Raw genomic sequence first — 16,242 nt, 5'->3', positions numbered from 1 at the left:
TCAGTTTTACATAATATGTTTCTCCTTTAAATCTCTGAAGTCAAATTCTATGTTCACATTACTGTGTATAAAACAATTCACACGCAGGAAAAGCAGAGATGCCGCTTTGCTAGCTCTGCGTAACTTGAAAGAATACCCTAATTTAAATTGTGTCACTGGAAAATAATCTTTCATTCATCATATCACATATTTTGGGTCTCAATTGCTTCTTCACACAGCTGGGCATATTGCTTCTGTGCTTTTGCACTCTCTCTCTCTCTCTCACTCTCTCTTTTCCCATATTGGAACAACAATTCCATGGTGTTTTAATCAACATATTACAAACCCATTACCTACCATTGTGCTCTCTCACCTGTCTGCATAGTTGGTCTTATGTGTACCATTGTTTTCATCAAGCCATGTTTATTTGCTCAGCCAGGCCTCAGCTGTGAGCTTTGTCAATTCCTTGTGACCTCCATCCTTACCTTTTTATTTTTGCTGCACATTGAAGAAGAAGGTTCCTGCAGCCTTGTGAGACTAGCTTTCTGCACCTGCTTACATTGCACACTGCAAATAAGACGTGACAAACTCAAGGACGGCAGTAATCCAGCGACTGCATGAGAGAAAGCTGCAAATTCAGCTTTTTTATTGAAGCGGTGCTGAGAAAAATAACATTTACATTAACTGCATTCCTTAATTAATTTAGCCTTATGGAAGCACCAGCACCCTGAATTGCCCCTAGGGTGTGTTTGTGAGCGTGGATGGTTGTTCGTCTTTGTGTGCCCACCGATTGGCTGGCAACCTGTCCAGGGTGTACCCACCTACTGCCCAAAGATAGCTGGGATAGGCTCCAGCATGCCTGCGACCCGTGTGAGAAGAAGTGACTCAGATGAAGATGGATGGATGGATGGATGGATGGAAGCACCATTGCTCAACAAACTCGTCACTCAACTCAACTGTATTTATAAAGCTCTTTGAGACAACCACAGTTGTAATCAAAGTGCTGTATGTAGCGCAAAAATAAGTCATGCTACAATCAACAATAAGACAACGGAAAATGTTCAATCCCCTATCAGCCTTTATTTAGTCCTCGGTACCTCTAATAGCGTCTGGTCCACAGACCTGAAGGTGCATAAGGGTGGAGTAGCTCAGGGATTAGGGTAGGCCGAGAACATTTAAAGCGTTGAAAAAAAATAATAGAATCTTAAACAAAACTCTAAAATGTACTGGGAGCTGACAAAGTAGGAGTTATGTGCTCTCTCTTACGAGTACCAGCCAAGAAGCGGGCAGCAGCGTTTTGGACCGACTGGAGACGCTTGATGGAGGATTGGCTAACTCCAAAATAAAGTGCATTACAGTAATCCATCAAAGGCATGAGTTACTGTTTCAAAGTTGAGAAAGGTGAAACTTTACTTTAGCCAGCTGCCCAATGTGAAAAAAGCTGGATTTAACAACAGCACCAATTTGCCGGTCTGATTTAAAATCAGTGTCCAGTTTGACCCAAGTTCGAAACTGGTGGCTTTAGATAAGGAACCAGAGCGCCCAGATCAGCAGGATGAGAAATATAAGGGCCACTGGGACCAAAAACCATAACGTTCTGTTTTCTTGTCATTGAAATTGAAGAAATTCAGCGCCATCCTGGTCTTGATTTCCCCCAGACAAGATAAAAGTGGCTTCAATGAGAAAGCGTCTTTTTTGCTCAGCAACTGATGTCTCTGATTGGACACATCCTCTGCTCAAATTATTTGAAAATGGAAGCCCACTGCTAAGTAGTCTTATATTTTGAGGATAAATCCGTCTGCATGTGGCCATATATTGAATTGTCCGAGTTCAAGAATGAAAATGAAGACATACAAAATGATTGTACATAATAATTCGTCATTTAATCGACTCACTGGGGGACGCTAAGTTTTATTTTATTATATAGGCTATGTACATTGTATTTATTTATCGATGTAGATAAATGTTTAACAACTGCAGTCCACTTGTTTACATATCATGTTTTATGCAACATGAAAAATCGGATATGCTGAAGTGGAAAAGCCACAAATTTGTTTGCATTATTGTTGTAATCGGGCTCTTCGTGACACGCTGGTAAATTGGCTGAAAAACACACTTATGCGATTTGTGTGGATGTGTGTTATTTTTCAAATTTATTTAAACCAACTGGGCAGAGTGGATGGAAAATAATTTCTACACGGAGAGGGGGATTTTTCTTTTTTTTTAAATAGTGTGGCTACGTGTAGACGAGCCCCTAGCCTCACAGAAGAGAGAGAGTGAACAGACCCAACACGAGGGACAGCAGAAAAATAGGAGTTATATCTTCACACATTTAAACTTTATTACCAATAACAATTTTTTTTCTCTTCATTTGGTTGTCCATATTTGAATTATATATTTTATTGTGTTTTGAAGTGTTGCTTCAATTCAATTCGATTTAGCTAAAAAAAGTTAAAAGCTTAAATTAGTCAGATTATTTTTTTATAGCTCTATACTGAGCAAATTAATAAAGGAATAATTTGTAACATCCTTTATAAAATTAAAATTATTTTATTTTATTTTATTACTATAACAGCACAGCTTTTTTTTTAAATGGTAAATGGGCTTTCTCTTGTATTGCGCTTTTCTACCTACAAGACGCTCAAAGCACTTCACGCTGGCTGCTTATTCACCTAGTGATGATGCAGCAACAGGAGCAACCTGGGCTTCAGTATCTTGCTCAAGGATACTTTGACTTGATCACAGGGACTGTAGATCAAACCCACACCCTCTGAGTGGTGGTTTGACCACTCTACCACTGAGCCATGCCGCCTTCAATTTAGCTTTGCTACTAGATGAGAAAAGGTTTGTTGCTATACGCGATGTGAATTTAAGAAATAAAAGCTATTGATTCTATAAAATAAGAAAACCAATTGTTCATTCATTTTATTGTCTTATTTTTTATTGTTTCATAAAACCCTTGCTTCAGTTCCCTGGGATTAACTGCAAACAATAAAAAATTACTCCACAAAGTTCGAAAGTTGCTTCTCAAATGAATTCATTGATTCACAAAGCTGCACTGCAAAGAAAACAAAAAAATATTTTGAACCTTGGTACAATATTGTTGCTGTCCACTGGAAACTTGCGCAGTCCACATATGTTCAAATTATTCTTTTTTTTTTTCACAAATCGATACTGATGGTCCATCCTTTTGTCATTTATCGACTATGTATTTATATTTTTTTGACACCGATGCATATTTTAAGAATTCTATATTGACTGTAAATATATTTTTGGTGAGTTGTTACAGCCCTAGTTAAAACATTTGACTTTTTTTGGAATGAGTAAATTGTTTTCTTGTAGGAGGCAAGGTCAAACTGGACCAAAAAAACAATGGCATGGCATCCCTAGCATCCAAATGGATTGCAGCGTTGCACAGTGTCTGGATTTTGCTCAAATATGAGTTCATATACTAACGAGTATAAAAAAAACACATTTTCGTAGAAGGTCACACTGTGTCAATAGATTATTTTGTGGTGAACGGTAACAATTCACTAGACAAAAATGTAGGCCATATTGTTAGAATCAGCAGACATCTTCACTGCCGTAATTTAAGAAAAGAAAGGATTTTCAGTGAGAACTTTAGGGAAGAAACAATATGCTGGAAGCTTGACTTTCTCCTCAAGCTAATCCACTGTGACTACACTACCCAGAGGGCAATTGGTTTACCTGCCAAAACTCTCACAGTAAGGTCTATGACTTTTCATGCAGTATTCATAACAAGCCTGGAGGGCTCAACAATTATTTACAATTCACAAACATCCCCAACAGTTTGACTATTAAAACACAAGTGTACATCAGGGACACGTCTTGCTCATGACATTTCCAAAATGACATGGAGGGGAAGGCAAAGCAGTGAAAGGTAAGAGGAAGAGATCTTTGTGTCAATTTCCCGCCAAACAACACACACACACACACACTCTTTTGAGTTCTCTCACTCTGAGAAGCATCCTGCAAGATGCAGTAGCAGAAACTCCTGAATTATTGAAGCAGACAAGACATCTCTCACACCCGCACAGCCTTGCACGCACAAATAGTAAGTGTATCCATGTTCTCGGGGGGGATAGGTTAGATAATGACCAATTCAATTTGACATGGTTTTCAAGACCACAAAGAGCAAAGTGAAAGGGTGAGAGACAGAGAGAGGAAAATTCTTGCCACTGATCAAAAGGAGAAAAAAAGTGTGAAAAAGAGAAATATATGACCTATGAGTCATTTCACACTCAGGTCTGGCAGATTAGCATTAAAATGCCAGCCAAGCTGAACAACGCTCTTGTAAAAATAAAATGCACTGAATGAGTGATTGACAAAGCACAATTGTCAAGTTCCATTAACCATTTATGTGTTGAGGACTGTTTGGATGCCATCGCAGGGATTCTAACGGGAGGAAAAATTCAAAGGGTGCAGAAGTCAGCCTATACAGAAATAATATACAGCACAATAAAGCTCAAGATGAAACCTCATTACATGATAGGGAGAGGAGGACAATGCTGGTGCAGAGCGTGGCTGAGACTGATTGCAAGAAGCCGAGAGGGAATAGAATGATTATTGTGCGCAACAAAATGAACAGCACTGATCAATCACGGCGTAATCCACCTTAATTTAATGTCGCACAGCGCGCATTAGTGTTGCATATGTGTTTTTCGAGGGAGCGCTTCCGAGTAAACCATGTATATCTCACTACAGTAACCATAAGAGTAATAAATGGAGGTGAATATTTAAGAACATACAGAGTTGGTCTCTTTCGAGTTTCTATATAAGAAATGTCGATTGTGTGGAATTGATTGTTGATTGATTGTGTCTTCAAGCAAATGAGACAAAATTGAGTTGATTACTTGGCTGCAACCACGAGATAGAGGCGCTGTTAATTCAGCCTCATCGAGTATGCGCATTTTTGGAATGTGGGAGGAAAGCGGCAGCACCAGTTCACGGAATAGTCCAACAGCTGAGATAGGCTCCAGCATACCGGCAGCCCTCATGAGACTAAGAGGTTTGGAAAAAGGATGGAAGGATTGTTTACATTTGTTTAATGTGAATGTCATGAAAATTAAATTGACAATTGACCGCCAAGCAAATTGACGACTAAGCCCTAATTATCATTGTAATCATAACATAATGTTACAGGTTTTGGGAGAACCAGGTAGACAGGCAAGTATCTCATAAAAAAAATTCTGTTCATCATCATAATAATTGGAAAGGTTAGAAGACAAGTGGAAAAAGAGATGCACACTAGCTAGAATAAAAAAAAAAAATCATCATTCTATCCTAAACAACTCCATAAAGATAAATCAACTTTGTAGTTTGAAATCACCCAGAAATGCCACTTGAAACTCAATGTCTCATAGAAACAATGCCTACGGGGTACCCACATTAGAGTGTCAGTCAGAAGTGTCCAATAAATTATGCGCTTTAATTTCACATGTCTATTGGGATGTATTGCAGTGTTAGCTTTTCAGAATAATAAAAAAATAAATTCATTGATTTTCTGTGTATGTGTGTGTGTTTGAGACGTGTTCATTATTCTCCCCAATGCCACCAAATTGGTGTTGGAGTTAATAAGGTTATGGTGGCGCATGCACACTTAAAAGCTTAACTGCTCAAAACAAAATAATGGTGATGCGGCAGACCCTGAGGAAGAACCATCTGATTGCACATTAGAACCAACGTATCGTGGGGTGACAGCTTCATTAAAGGCAACAGAACCACTCTGAGGTACAAAACTATCTTGACATTTGTAGTTGTACACTGACAAGGAAGCAAGATGATCTAAATAAGATTTGCACATGTTGACATAAAGGTAACGTGTTTTACCAACAATAAAACAAGACATCCATGCCAGTGAACATGATAGAGCTGTCAAACCTCTGCACAAACAGTAACTTTTCTGTGCACACAAATGGAATTTTAGCCACGTAAAACAGTTAAAATAATTCATAAAGAAATCGAGCATATTCTAAATGTATATGATTTTGTCATGCTATTTATTTTTCAAACGGATCTGTTTCCTTCAGTTACATTTGAAGATAAGACTGATAACAACGGTATTTGTGGAAAAACAGTGTTAACCTGTTTTTCATGATTTCAGTTTTCCTCATTTTTTCTGGTGTCTAAAATAGTGCCTGGTGACACACTTTCGAGTCCTCCATGAGTCTCCCATCCCCCACTATATAGGAATTTGAGTGTCTTTGTTCACATCAGCAGTTATCTTGCACAATTGCAACGTGCAGTTAGCTAGCTAGCTAAGCCGACAGCCTGAAAATGCATATTCCCTTCAAAAAGTCTGCTGGCGTGGCCGCTTGAGAGTGCTTAGTTTTTGGCCGTGAGTATGCGCCCGTCACACAGGGAAAGGCGAAAAAGCAAAAGGGTAAAAAGAAAGTTCCACTTGCTAACCGGCGTGTGGGCATGGGGGGGCTGGCATTGCTACTTGGCCTCATTGTCGCAGTGTGGAACAGGCACAAATATTCTAGACACCAGCAGCATAAAACGGATACACATAGTTACTGTATGTGAAGGTGTAAAAACGATGCTAGAAAAGTAGCATCTATTTTTCCAGGTGGTAGTACCTTTGTAGTTGATTGACAGCTGGGTTTTGTGTGGTCCAAGCACATTCGACGGATAAGGCAACAATGTTTGAGAGTGGTGACAACGGCCTGATGTTGATGACAAATTTCATACTTGTGCATTTTTTGTTCAAGCAAATTTGTTGTTGTTATTAACAACACTTTCTTCTTTGTGGAGTGTAAACTTTAGAAGACGTTAATTCTCATTTAACAGGGCCTTGAAATGTACGTTTCATTTGAACTGGGAAAACAGATTATTTCTTGCCAACCCTGTTGCGCCACTCAATTTTGAGTTTTCATGTGATTTTCTTCTATGTTGTTCTTGTACTCCATTATTTATACATTTCAGATTAGATGCAGCAATGCACAATTTTTGAAGAGGACAATTGATACAGTCAAGTTGTCCAGTAAAGAAAAATGTACTAGGTTACCGTTATTTCCTGAGTAGAACGTAGTTTTTTGCAAAATAATTATTTAATTAATTAAATAAAGGAAAAAACGCTTTATAAGGGTTATTAGAGGGGGGGCATATTATATGGGTATAAGTGTCTTATATTCAGGAAATTAGTGTATGGAAAAATGCTTGAAACTGCAGTAAGGTTTGTGGGATATTTTCAAGGAGCGCAAGTGTGTTTTCTCCGTGTAGGACAATTTTGAAAGAAAAGCAAATCAGAAATCATGCTTTCAAAACAATCCGCTGCCAAGCAGGATCCGGGCTCAACTCGAAGCTAAACCCCCACAGAGGCAGTGAAGATTTTAGAGGACAAGCCATGACAAAGCAGACTGAAACAGAATTTGATGGATTGCATTCTGCTACCATCCTCTTTGTGTTCATCTGCTCAGTCCACACAGTATCGATGGGCGTGACATGAAAGCTTCTCATCTTTGCTTTTCCTTTCATTCACTTTCTCCTCATCCAAATGAAGCTGACAAACCTTTTTCATGCACCTGTTTTGTGTCTCTCTTACATGCACATATTTTTACGTCATAGGGTGACCCCTGCCTGGCTTGTGACCGAACTTAGCCCACACTCTCTTCATATGTTGCTGCATTTCACACTCCTATTGATTACACTGTGGCTCACGTCAGGATAACCGAGCCCTACGATTTGTTTGATCAATCTCGTTAGGAGCCTAAGGGTGTGTGTGCGTGCATGCGTGTGAGTGTGTGAGAGAATGTGTGAGTGTGTGATTATGGTGGAACACATGCAGAGAAAGCAACTGGAGGGACACATGCATATGCCCTGCCAATCCCTTTAAAATGGGATCAACAGGGACACTGCGCAATATTTACCCAGTTCTCCACTGAAGATTGGATGTGCAATTTCTCGTTTGCGATCAATAGCTCGACGAGTGACGCACACGTTGAGGGTGGGCACACAAATAAGGGGTTGAAAGCGACGTGAGAGAGGGGGTTTATTTTGAAGGGCAGTCTTTCATTAGGAATTAGTCGAGTATAAAACGAGAGCCGAAGGAAGAGCCGGGTGAGAGTGGCGATGACAAACCATGTGTAGAGAGAATATATGGAGGCAGCTTAACAGGAGAAAAAGAAACGGAGGACAGCATGGGTTGGAGATAAGAAAAGAGTGACAGGTGTTCAGCCAAGACTTCGCTTAATTGAAGGAAGTACTATGTGCTTCTGAGAAGTGTTTCCTCAGAGAGGATATGCCTGTGAAGGTGACTCACAGGTTCGTTGAATCAGCTTCTCTAACCGCACCCTGCCCCTCCCCCTTTGCTGTACAACTGGAACAAACACACCGGGATGCGTATATGGGCAGGATACAAAAAGACATTTAAAAGCAAAAGCGGCAAATGTCTTCCCAGTACAGTGTTTTGGATACTCAGCAAAGCCCATCGTCTCCTTCAATGAATGGTGCCAAAAAAAAGTGACACGCCAGCACAACCACCGAAGTTAAAATGAAAATAAAAATGTCACTCCTATGTACACAAAACGTACATGCAAACACAATCATGCCGTCACCGTGACAGGCAGCCTTAGAGAGACTTTTGTCTAGCATGAATAATAAAAGCGAATAATATGTGTGAAAGATGACAACCTTGAATTTTTTTCTTTGAGCCTGAACACATCGCACCATCTAACAACAACAGAATTATAAAACGTCTTTATAATGGAGCCACACAGCCGCTACGACGACAGGTAGAGAACCTCATGAACAGATAGGCTTGCTATGTGTTTTAATACACAAAGGATACATAAAAAATGTGCAAGAGAAAGTGCACTGGACCCAAACAAATCTCAACAAAAATATAGTTTCAAAGTCTCACAAAAAAAAAATCAAGTAAACTAAAAAAATGTTATTCCAAGTTTTACCATTAACTCATTAACTACTGTGAATGCCATATATGTTATTCATCAAGTACAGTACATTTCAGTCAAGTCAGGTTCGTAAACCACTCCAAAGACTTACGGAGGATGTATCATGAGAAAAACTGATGCAGTTCATCTCGTGAATTTAGTTTAACACAAGTCATGTGAAACATGTGAGTGATATTTTATATCTGCAAATGAGTTACTTTTAAAATCCCTTTCGTAGTTTTATCAGCGTTATTTTATAGTTTCAAATGTCACAAAAGCAATAAAATATTATCAAAGTTTATGTTCTGCTTCATGTTTGTTTCCTGAGCTTTTTGGTCAGACACCCGTGTTTGTGTTAAAAAACAACCTATGTTCTAATAACCAAGAGAAAAATTGAGAAACATTTTAATGGAGTTTACTCTTTTGTGGGTCTTGCAAAGTCTGTGAAAAAGCTCTAGGATATCCAGCAGTACGGGCAAATCTGCTTTGGGAATGGCTGGCAGGGAATCAAAGACATCGACTTAAATAACTAAGTAATTATTTGACTACTTTAACTTTATTATTTATTTTAAATTGAAGACACTTTGGACAGGAGTAAATTACTGCTTAGCACATCTGCCTCACAGTTCTGATGTTTGGGGTTCAATGCGCGGGCCTTCTTGTGTGAAGTTTGCATCTTTTCCCCATGCTTGTGTGGGTTTTCTTCACACACTCCAGCTTCCTCTCACATCCTCAAAACATGTATGACGGGTTAACTGAAGGTTCTAAATGTGTGAGAAAGTGTGAATGATTGTCAATATGTGCTCTGTGAATGGCGGGGGATGTGTCCAGGATTGCCCAATGTCGGCTGGTATCGGCTCCGGCTAACCCATGATGACCCTTGTGAGGTCATGCGCAAAATGAAATGGATGGATGGATGGATGATGAACAGTGTGAAAAAAAATACACAATAAAGAATTCATTGGTAGTTCTGGCACAAAGCAAAGTGTAGATGAGTATGACCGAGTGTGGTTTTGAAGAAATTTCACTGGCATGCCTTCAAGTCCTCAAACCTCTCAAATGTTCTTTCAGATAAACAGAGAAATTCCCACAGACACCCTCAGAAAGTATGTAGAATTTCTTAAAAGTGTGGAAGCTCCATATCTTCTTTCAACAATAAGTTTCCATATTCCTTTTACAAATAGTATAGTCGGCTGCCTGGCAAAAGCAGGCAGTCTTTAGGGAAGAGGGAATAAGACGAAAGGCTGGAAAATAGTAAAATATATACTTTACTTCGTGCAGGAATTGTGCTGCCCGTTTATAAGGTGATTTTCATTATTACACAATTATCAGAGGGCAGTTGTGACAAAAAAAGAGACCAAAATTTAATCTCTTAAGTCTTAAAAATGTTTACTATTCGACCAACCACGCTGCTTCGACAGAGATCATAGATTTGGTCGTCCCAAAATAGCTTGGCTAAGACAAGTGTGGCAAGATTGTTTGACTCGAACAGCTTGGCATTCCAATGACCATCTTTTAATTGTGGTGATCCATATTAGTGTCAGATGATTGAAGTCGGCTCGTGGCAATTAGTGAGATGAACCAAGCACTCAGACAAATTATTCTAAAAAACAATGAGATGCATCATCAGCATCAGAACTACAGACAACACATCTGTGCCTCCTTGTGTTATGTTTATGCACCTTTGGGCCTGCCCCTCCTTCATAATGTGCTGATGGAGGGGATACAGGTTTAACAGCAAAGTTGAAACAAAACTCAGTCCAGCCAAGTGTTGCATACTAATATGACTCAATTCCCTGTAGCAAAACCCTTGAAAAAAAAAAAAGCAGTGGTTGTGACTGAGCAGAATTTATGTTGGCAGTCGCAACAAAGTAGCAGTAATTTGGCCAATTAACCCAAATGAAGAAAGCCTAGACGGTTTTAAGAAATTTGACTGAGTAGTTTTTCATGCACATAAATACTAACAAAAATAAAAACGATCGACATAAACAAAGCTAAGACGTGCAAGCGTTTGTGAGTGAAAGAGTGAGAGAGAAGAATTCGGCTTAGCCTTCCACATGTCATTTAATAAGCTGAGTCAGCGAATTCCCACAGTCAATCTTATAATACAACAGATTGGTTAGCAGGCCATTTCCTTGAGAGCCGCATCCTCAAATAAAACGCAACAAGAGTATGGAAACAAGTCGCTCCTGAAATTGAATTGTTTGCTCTGATACCTCATGGAATTCTATCCAAGAAGTTCAACTTTGGTGGAACATGACATGTTTTCCCACGTGTTTGGGAGCTTTTATGTCACATTACTGCCTGAAAACGATTTTGTTTTGCTTTTTTCCTCACAAAAAGCTAGCGTTCAAACAAGGGTGTGTAGACTTTTTATAGCCAATGTAGATGCCTTTGTGCTCAATGTACGGTATATGTTGCTTCAATTGCAAGCTTTGACCGATTTTCCATTCCGTTTTAATGATGACAGCTGAAACATTGTGAAAACATGCTGCTCCATAATATCATTACTCAGTTAATTTGAGACGTCGTAACCTCATAATAAAGTCAGTCAATGACCTCTCTGTTCAATCAAGAAGCACCTGCTCTTCAGTATTCTACTATTCACGTATTTATACTGGTTCGCAAATGCATCACTCATCTGTATTCATTGACTGGAAGAGGTGTTACAGGGAGCCTCCAAATGTAGGCTCAAAATGAAACTAGCGAAGGAAGAGGAAATTAGTATTTGTGCAGCAGATTAAAAAGCTAAAAGAAAATATTTTTGAAACGTAAATGCAGATAAAGGCGCTGTGTATTTAGCTTATTTTCCACTACAATGCAGCTAGACCATGTTGAATATAAATCACAGGACAAATACATCAGAACCAATTTAAATGGTGTTTTTAAGATAAACCACCTCAACTCTGCCTATCAGACTATTTCTGTGGCTTCCCTGCCAACAAATGGACACTCATGCATATGCAGAATGGGACCAAGTGGCTCATCAGCAAGGATGTAGAGTGGAACATGGCAGGCAGGGCAGAGCAGAAAAGAGGGGAAGAAACAGGGGAGGGCAGATAGGAACTAGACAGTGTCATGGTTGAGAAAGCAAGGGGTCATTTTCGGCTCCAAAGAAATGGAGGAAAATGTGGAAATAAAAAGAAACACAGAGGAAATAATGTGGAGTTCATGACGCCAAGAGAATTGAGCAGAGGACGAAAAAGGATGATTGACTGACATTAAGAAAGCTATGAAATTATTCCTCTAAATGTTACGATGAGAGACAAAAGGGTTTTTGAATTGGAGACACAACTACAGGTTGGTACTCACACTAACTACTTTCATACTTTTTTATTGCTACTTTAGATTTGGACTATGAGTATATTGCCTACTACAGGGGACAGTGTATGTAGGGGTGGCAAAATAAACGATTCTGAGTGGATAAATACATTTCAATAATCGATGTGGAATTGCATCGCATACCTTCCACAATGATAGATTTGTCTCCAGTAGTTGCGAGTCTGGCTTTTGATGCTACTCGAGACTGTTCACTGTTCTGCTGTTTTCTGGTGTCTATTGTGTTAGTATCATGACTTTGTATTTTAACTCATTGTTTTCACTGTATTTGCGATATAATCACTGCTACTTTGTGTTTTATTCTGTGTAAAGCGCTTTCTTACAACTGTCAGGAAATATTCTATAGAAATGTATTGTATTGTATTGTATAGAACTTCAGCGAAAATAAAAATTGACTATGTCTAGTCAGAACTTCTTGACCTCACACACACAGAATAAAAGATAATAGAAGTAAATGTACTGGATCTGTCTGGTTTTTTTTCATGGAATTATTGCCCATTATGAATACTCTTTTAAAAGTAGTTAATTTAAAAACAAATTGAATAAATAGGAATCGATATTCAGTAAAAGAATCAAATCATAGCACTCTGAGGTGTTGTCGAATCGTAAGGTGGTGAGAGATAATTGCAAAGCTATTCTGTATAGGCGTTAAGGGAAGTAATAATGAAATAATAACCCATTGGACGTGTTGATTTGACAAATAAAAGCGCAAATCAATTACAAGCATAGAGTAGTGCAAGCCCTTGAAATTCTTGTGCGAGGGTTTTTGAATACAGGCGACACAGTGGGTGAGTGGTGAGCACATCTGCCTCACAGTTCTGAGGTAGGGAGTTGGGATTCAGGCTTTGTCTGTGAACTGTGCATGTTTTCCCTTGCGTCTCAAGGTTTTCCCCGGGTACCCCTCTTTCCTTCGACATTCCAAAAACATGCATGTGAGGTTCATTCAAGACTCACGATGCTCTTAGGCATGAATGTGAGGGTGAATGGTTGTTTGACTTTATATGTATTGCCATTGGCTGCCTCACAGTCTAGGATTTACTCCACCTCTAGTGAGGATACGCGCTCATTAGCTAGTTAGTCTTCAAAAAATAGCAAGATAGCTACAGTACTAAGAGCCTATACTTTGTCTTCTGTGTAGAACAGGTGAAAATTGCAGTCCATGCATTGTGACCGTTACTGAACCACATTTTCACTGCAATTAAACTGCACCACTTCTTGTTGCTAAGCCATGAATGGGCTACTTTTTGAAAAGGCCTAACTGTTCTCTATCAACACAAATCATCACTTTTCATGCGGTTGTTTTTTTTTTGTTTTTTTTTGTCAAAGGAACAAGAGACGCGGCTGTAGCTGTTTTTTGTATGCGAGGGAGAAGAAAGCACAAAATGATACACAGGTAAGCATGTCTGCATCTGCTGTATGTGGTGTGTGGAACCATAAAACAAAAAGGTCACCGCCTCTCTCATCCTTTGTAGTTTCTATCCGCCCCAATCCAACCCTCCACCCGCCGCAGACAGTTTGTAGATAATGACTTCCATTCACATAGGTAGAAAATCTCAACACACGCATACACACACTATAAAAGCCCCTAGCTGAATGTAAGACTAATTCTCATCCTCACATCGCAGCTCCACTGGATGAGGACGGCCAGCTCTTATAAGGCCAAAGGTATCTTACGCTTCGCTGAAATCTCCTGAGAATATGCTGCATCCTGTTACTATTGAAGCATTATGCATAATAAGGCAAGTCATTACTGTGCTGACACCAATGATTGCACAGCTGCTAAGGCTGGAGAGGGTCGCCTTTATTATTGGAGTCTGGGAATTTTTAAATGAAAAAATATATGCCATTTATCAACGGATTAAAGGCGACAAATGACAAAATGAGATTGCACAATGGTTAAGTTAGGATGTTGTCACCTATGCTTGTTTGTAATAATGTGATAACTCAATATTTGGTTGACCGAGTTTTACATGACGAAACAATAGAGCAGTGATGTGGTCATAGTTTTTCAAACGTATATATGAATATTTGAGGCTGTTTAATTACACTCCTAGTTGAAGTTAATTAAATTCAAACTATTGAGAATGATGTTGTGTATTTAACACAACACATAGCGTCTTCTTACAAAATCTATATAGATAAAATGCAAAATACCGTTAATGTGCTGATAAAATTAACACCAATGTGCATTTGCATCAATTAAGTTAGTGGTTTTAAAGAATATTTAATTACAATAAAACACATTTTAATCCCAATTGAAATATGTGGCATTATCAAGTATTGATAGTGTCGGTGTGTACTCAAATGTAAGTGCTTGTACTCGGTTTAAAAATAGTATCGGAGCAGACCCATTACAACCATGTAACACAAAATATGTGGTGGTTTTGGGGGCTTGACTGGATTATAATATTATAATTCATTGAAATGCAGAATATTCATTTTCTACTTGAGTAAATTGAGATCAAATCTTGGTCAGGGAGAAATTCAACTCATAAATCAAGGTACCGCTGGAAAGGAAAAGGGAATCTATCCCTGCTCAGCACTCAGCACTATAATAACAAAAAGTCCAAGTGTGAAACTACATTGAAGTGGAGTTCTTTGAAGCTTCAAAGTGTTGACCAAAGTCACACAAACAAGTTATTTGAGACTATCCTGCCGCGTCTCTACAAGGTGGATGGTGCCTGCTGGCACACATGCAGTACATTACAGGGTTTATGAAGGACATAGTGAGACACACACATGCACATGCACACACACAATCTAATTACTTGTCCCTTTTGGTGAGATTTAGTGGCTCCCAAGAAACTCACATCTCTGTATCTGTTCCAGGATCTGTCCTTGGAGTGTTGGCCCACAGTAGTCAGCCGCTTGTCATTGGTGGTGCCAGACACTGCAGACTGTGTGCTCAGCAATAGAGCCACAAAAGGGAGCAGAGAGAAGAACATCTTCTGGAAACCAAAGCATTGGAGAAAAGGACGTCATGAGATGCGATGTGCTGTTGAGTGGCAACGAGGACGGAGTTGAGCCCAAGCATTCAAGTGGGATAAAACACTTTCCACACACGCGCGCACACGCACGCAGACGATGTATCTGTCCAAATGGCACAGTGAACAATAAAAGCAGATGAAGCAAGCGCCGCTTATTTTTTTGGAGGATGACTCGTGTCATCATATGTGCGCTTTCTTTTGAAATCGAATTGCAAACAATGTAGAGTTGTGTTCTTGATGCGATTAGCTCACCTTCTTCGGCTAGTTTACACTATTAAGACATTTAAAAAAAAAACACGTTTACTACAAAGGCGCTTTTTCGCCTTTTTTATCGGCTTCTCTTAGCCAAAGTCGGAACAATGTGCGACTCTTTACAGTCGCTTGTACATTGCCAACTTACCTGTGTTCGTTCGGTGGCGTCACAATCCGAACCCTGGTCGAAATAAGTCCAAGTTCCGACCACTCCGGTGCAAGTAGACCACCTCTGTGACAGACTGACTCACTGCAGGCTACAAGGCGAGTGGACTTGCTGGAGGTTTCTCCTCCTGTCATTAGACCCCGCCCCCTCGCTCTCTCTCTCTGTGCCTGCTCCATTATTCTCCTTCTACCTCTCTCTACCTTTCTTTCTCACTAGTCTCCCTGCTCTCTTCGAGTCAAGCAGTGGCGTACAAAGTCATTTGGGGGCCCAAGTAAAAGCCATTCAGGGGGCCCTTCTCATCCACACAGGTAACTAAAAACATTTCCGCCCTCAGTACTCTACTTTATTGTAATTTAGGTCAAAGGTGAGGATGTCATTCAGACTACTTTTTCATGCTTTTGAAATCTGTTACTGTATCTGACAGTTTATATTACAATTTACATATCCGTTTTTTCCCTCTTCTCAGTGAGTAATATTTATCACAAAAGATTTTGAATAATACATTTGAAAACTGCGAGCAATATTTCACTGTAGCTTCCCTTTGAGGAACGTGCAATGTGCGTCATCATTGGCGTCATCAACGACGGATGTCGTGTGTATCCAT

The 16,242-nt window shown here is 39.5% G+C and overlaps 1 protein-coding gene across 3 annotated transcripts in view; it reads right to left on the bottom strand.

The window, feature by feature from the left end:
- Positions 1-15,760, bottom strand: part of spock1 (SPARC (osteonectin), cwcv and kazal like domains proteoglycan 1) — an 85,823-nt gene extending 70,063 nt beyond the window's left edge. For 2 of the 3 annotated variants that reach the window (XM_088294454.1, XM_088294456.1), the window contains exons 1-2: positions 15,621-15,760; positions 15,044-15,181 (exon numbers count right to left, since the gene is read on the bottom strand). In XM_088294454.1, the coding sequence (XP_088150580.1) occupies positions 15,044-15,178 (135 nt within the window). In that variant the 5' untranslated portion in view covers positions 15,179-15,181; positions 15,621-15,760. The remainder of the gene's footprint in view (positions 1-15,043; positions 15,182-15,620) is intronic. The other variant, XM_088294455.1, reaches the window with a different exon arrangement.
- Between the last annotated feature and the right edge of the window lie 482 nt (positions 15,761-16,242).

The sequence above is a fragment of the Idiotropiscis lumnitzeri genome, chromosome 4 (assembly GCF_059441095.1).
Source record: "Idiotropiscis lumnitzeri isolate Australia: NSW breed Sydney's pygmy pipehorse chromosome 4, RoL_Ilum_1.0, whole genome shotgun sequence".
NCBI classification, from domain to species: domain Eukaryota; kingdom Metazoa; phylum Chordata; class Actinopteri; order Syngnathiformes; family Syngnathidae; genus Idiotropiscis; species Idiotropiscis lumnitzeri.
Note: the sequence above shows the minus strand (reverse complement) of the source record. Positions and strands in the feature narration are given on the sequence as shown.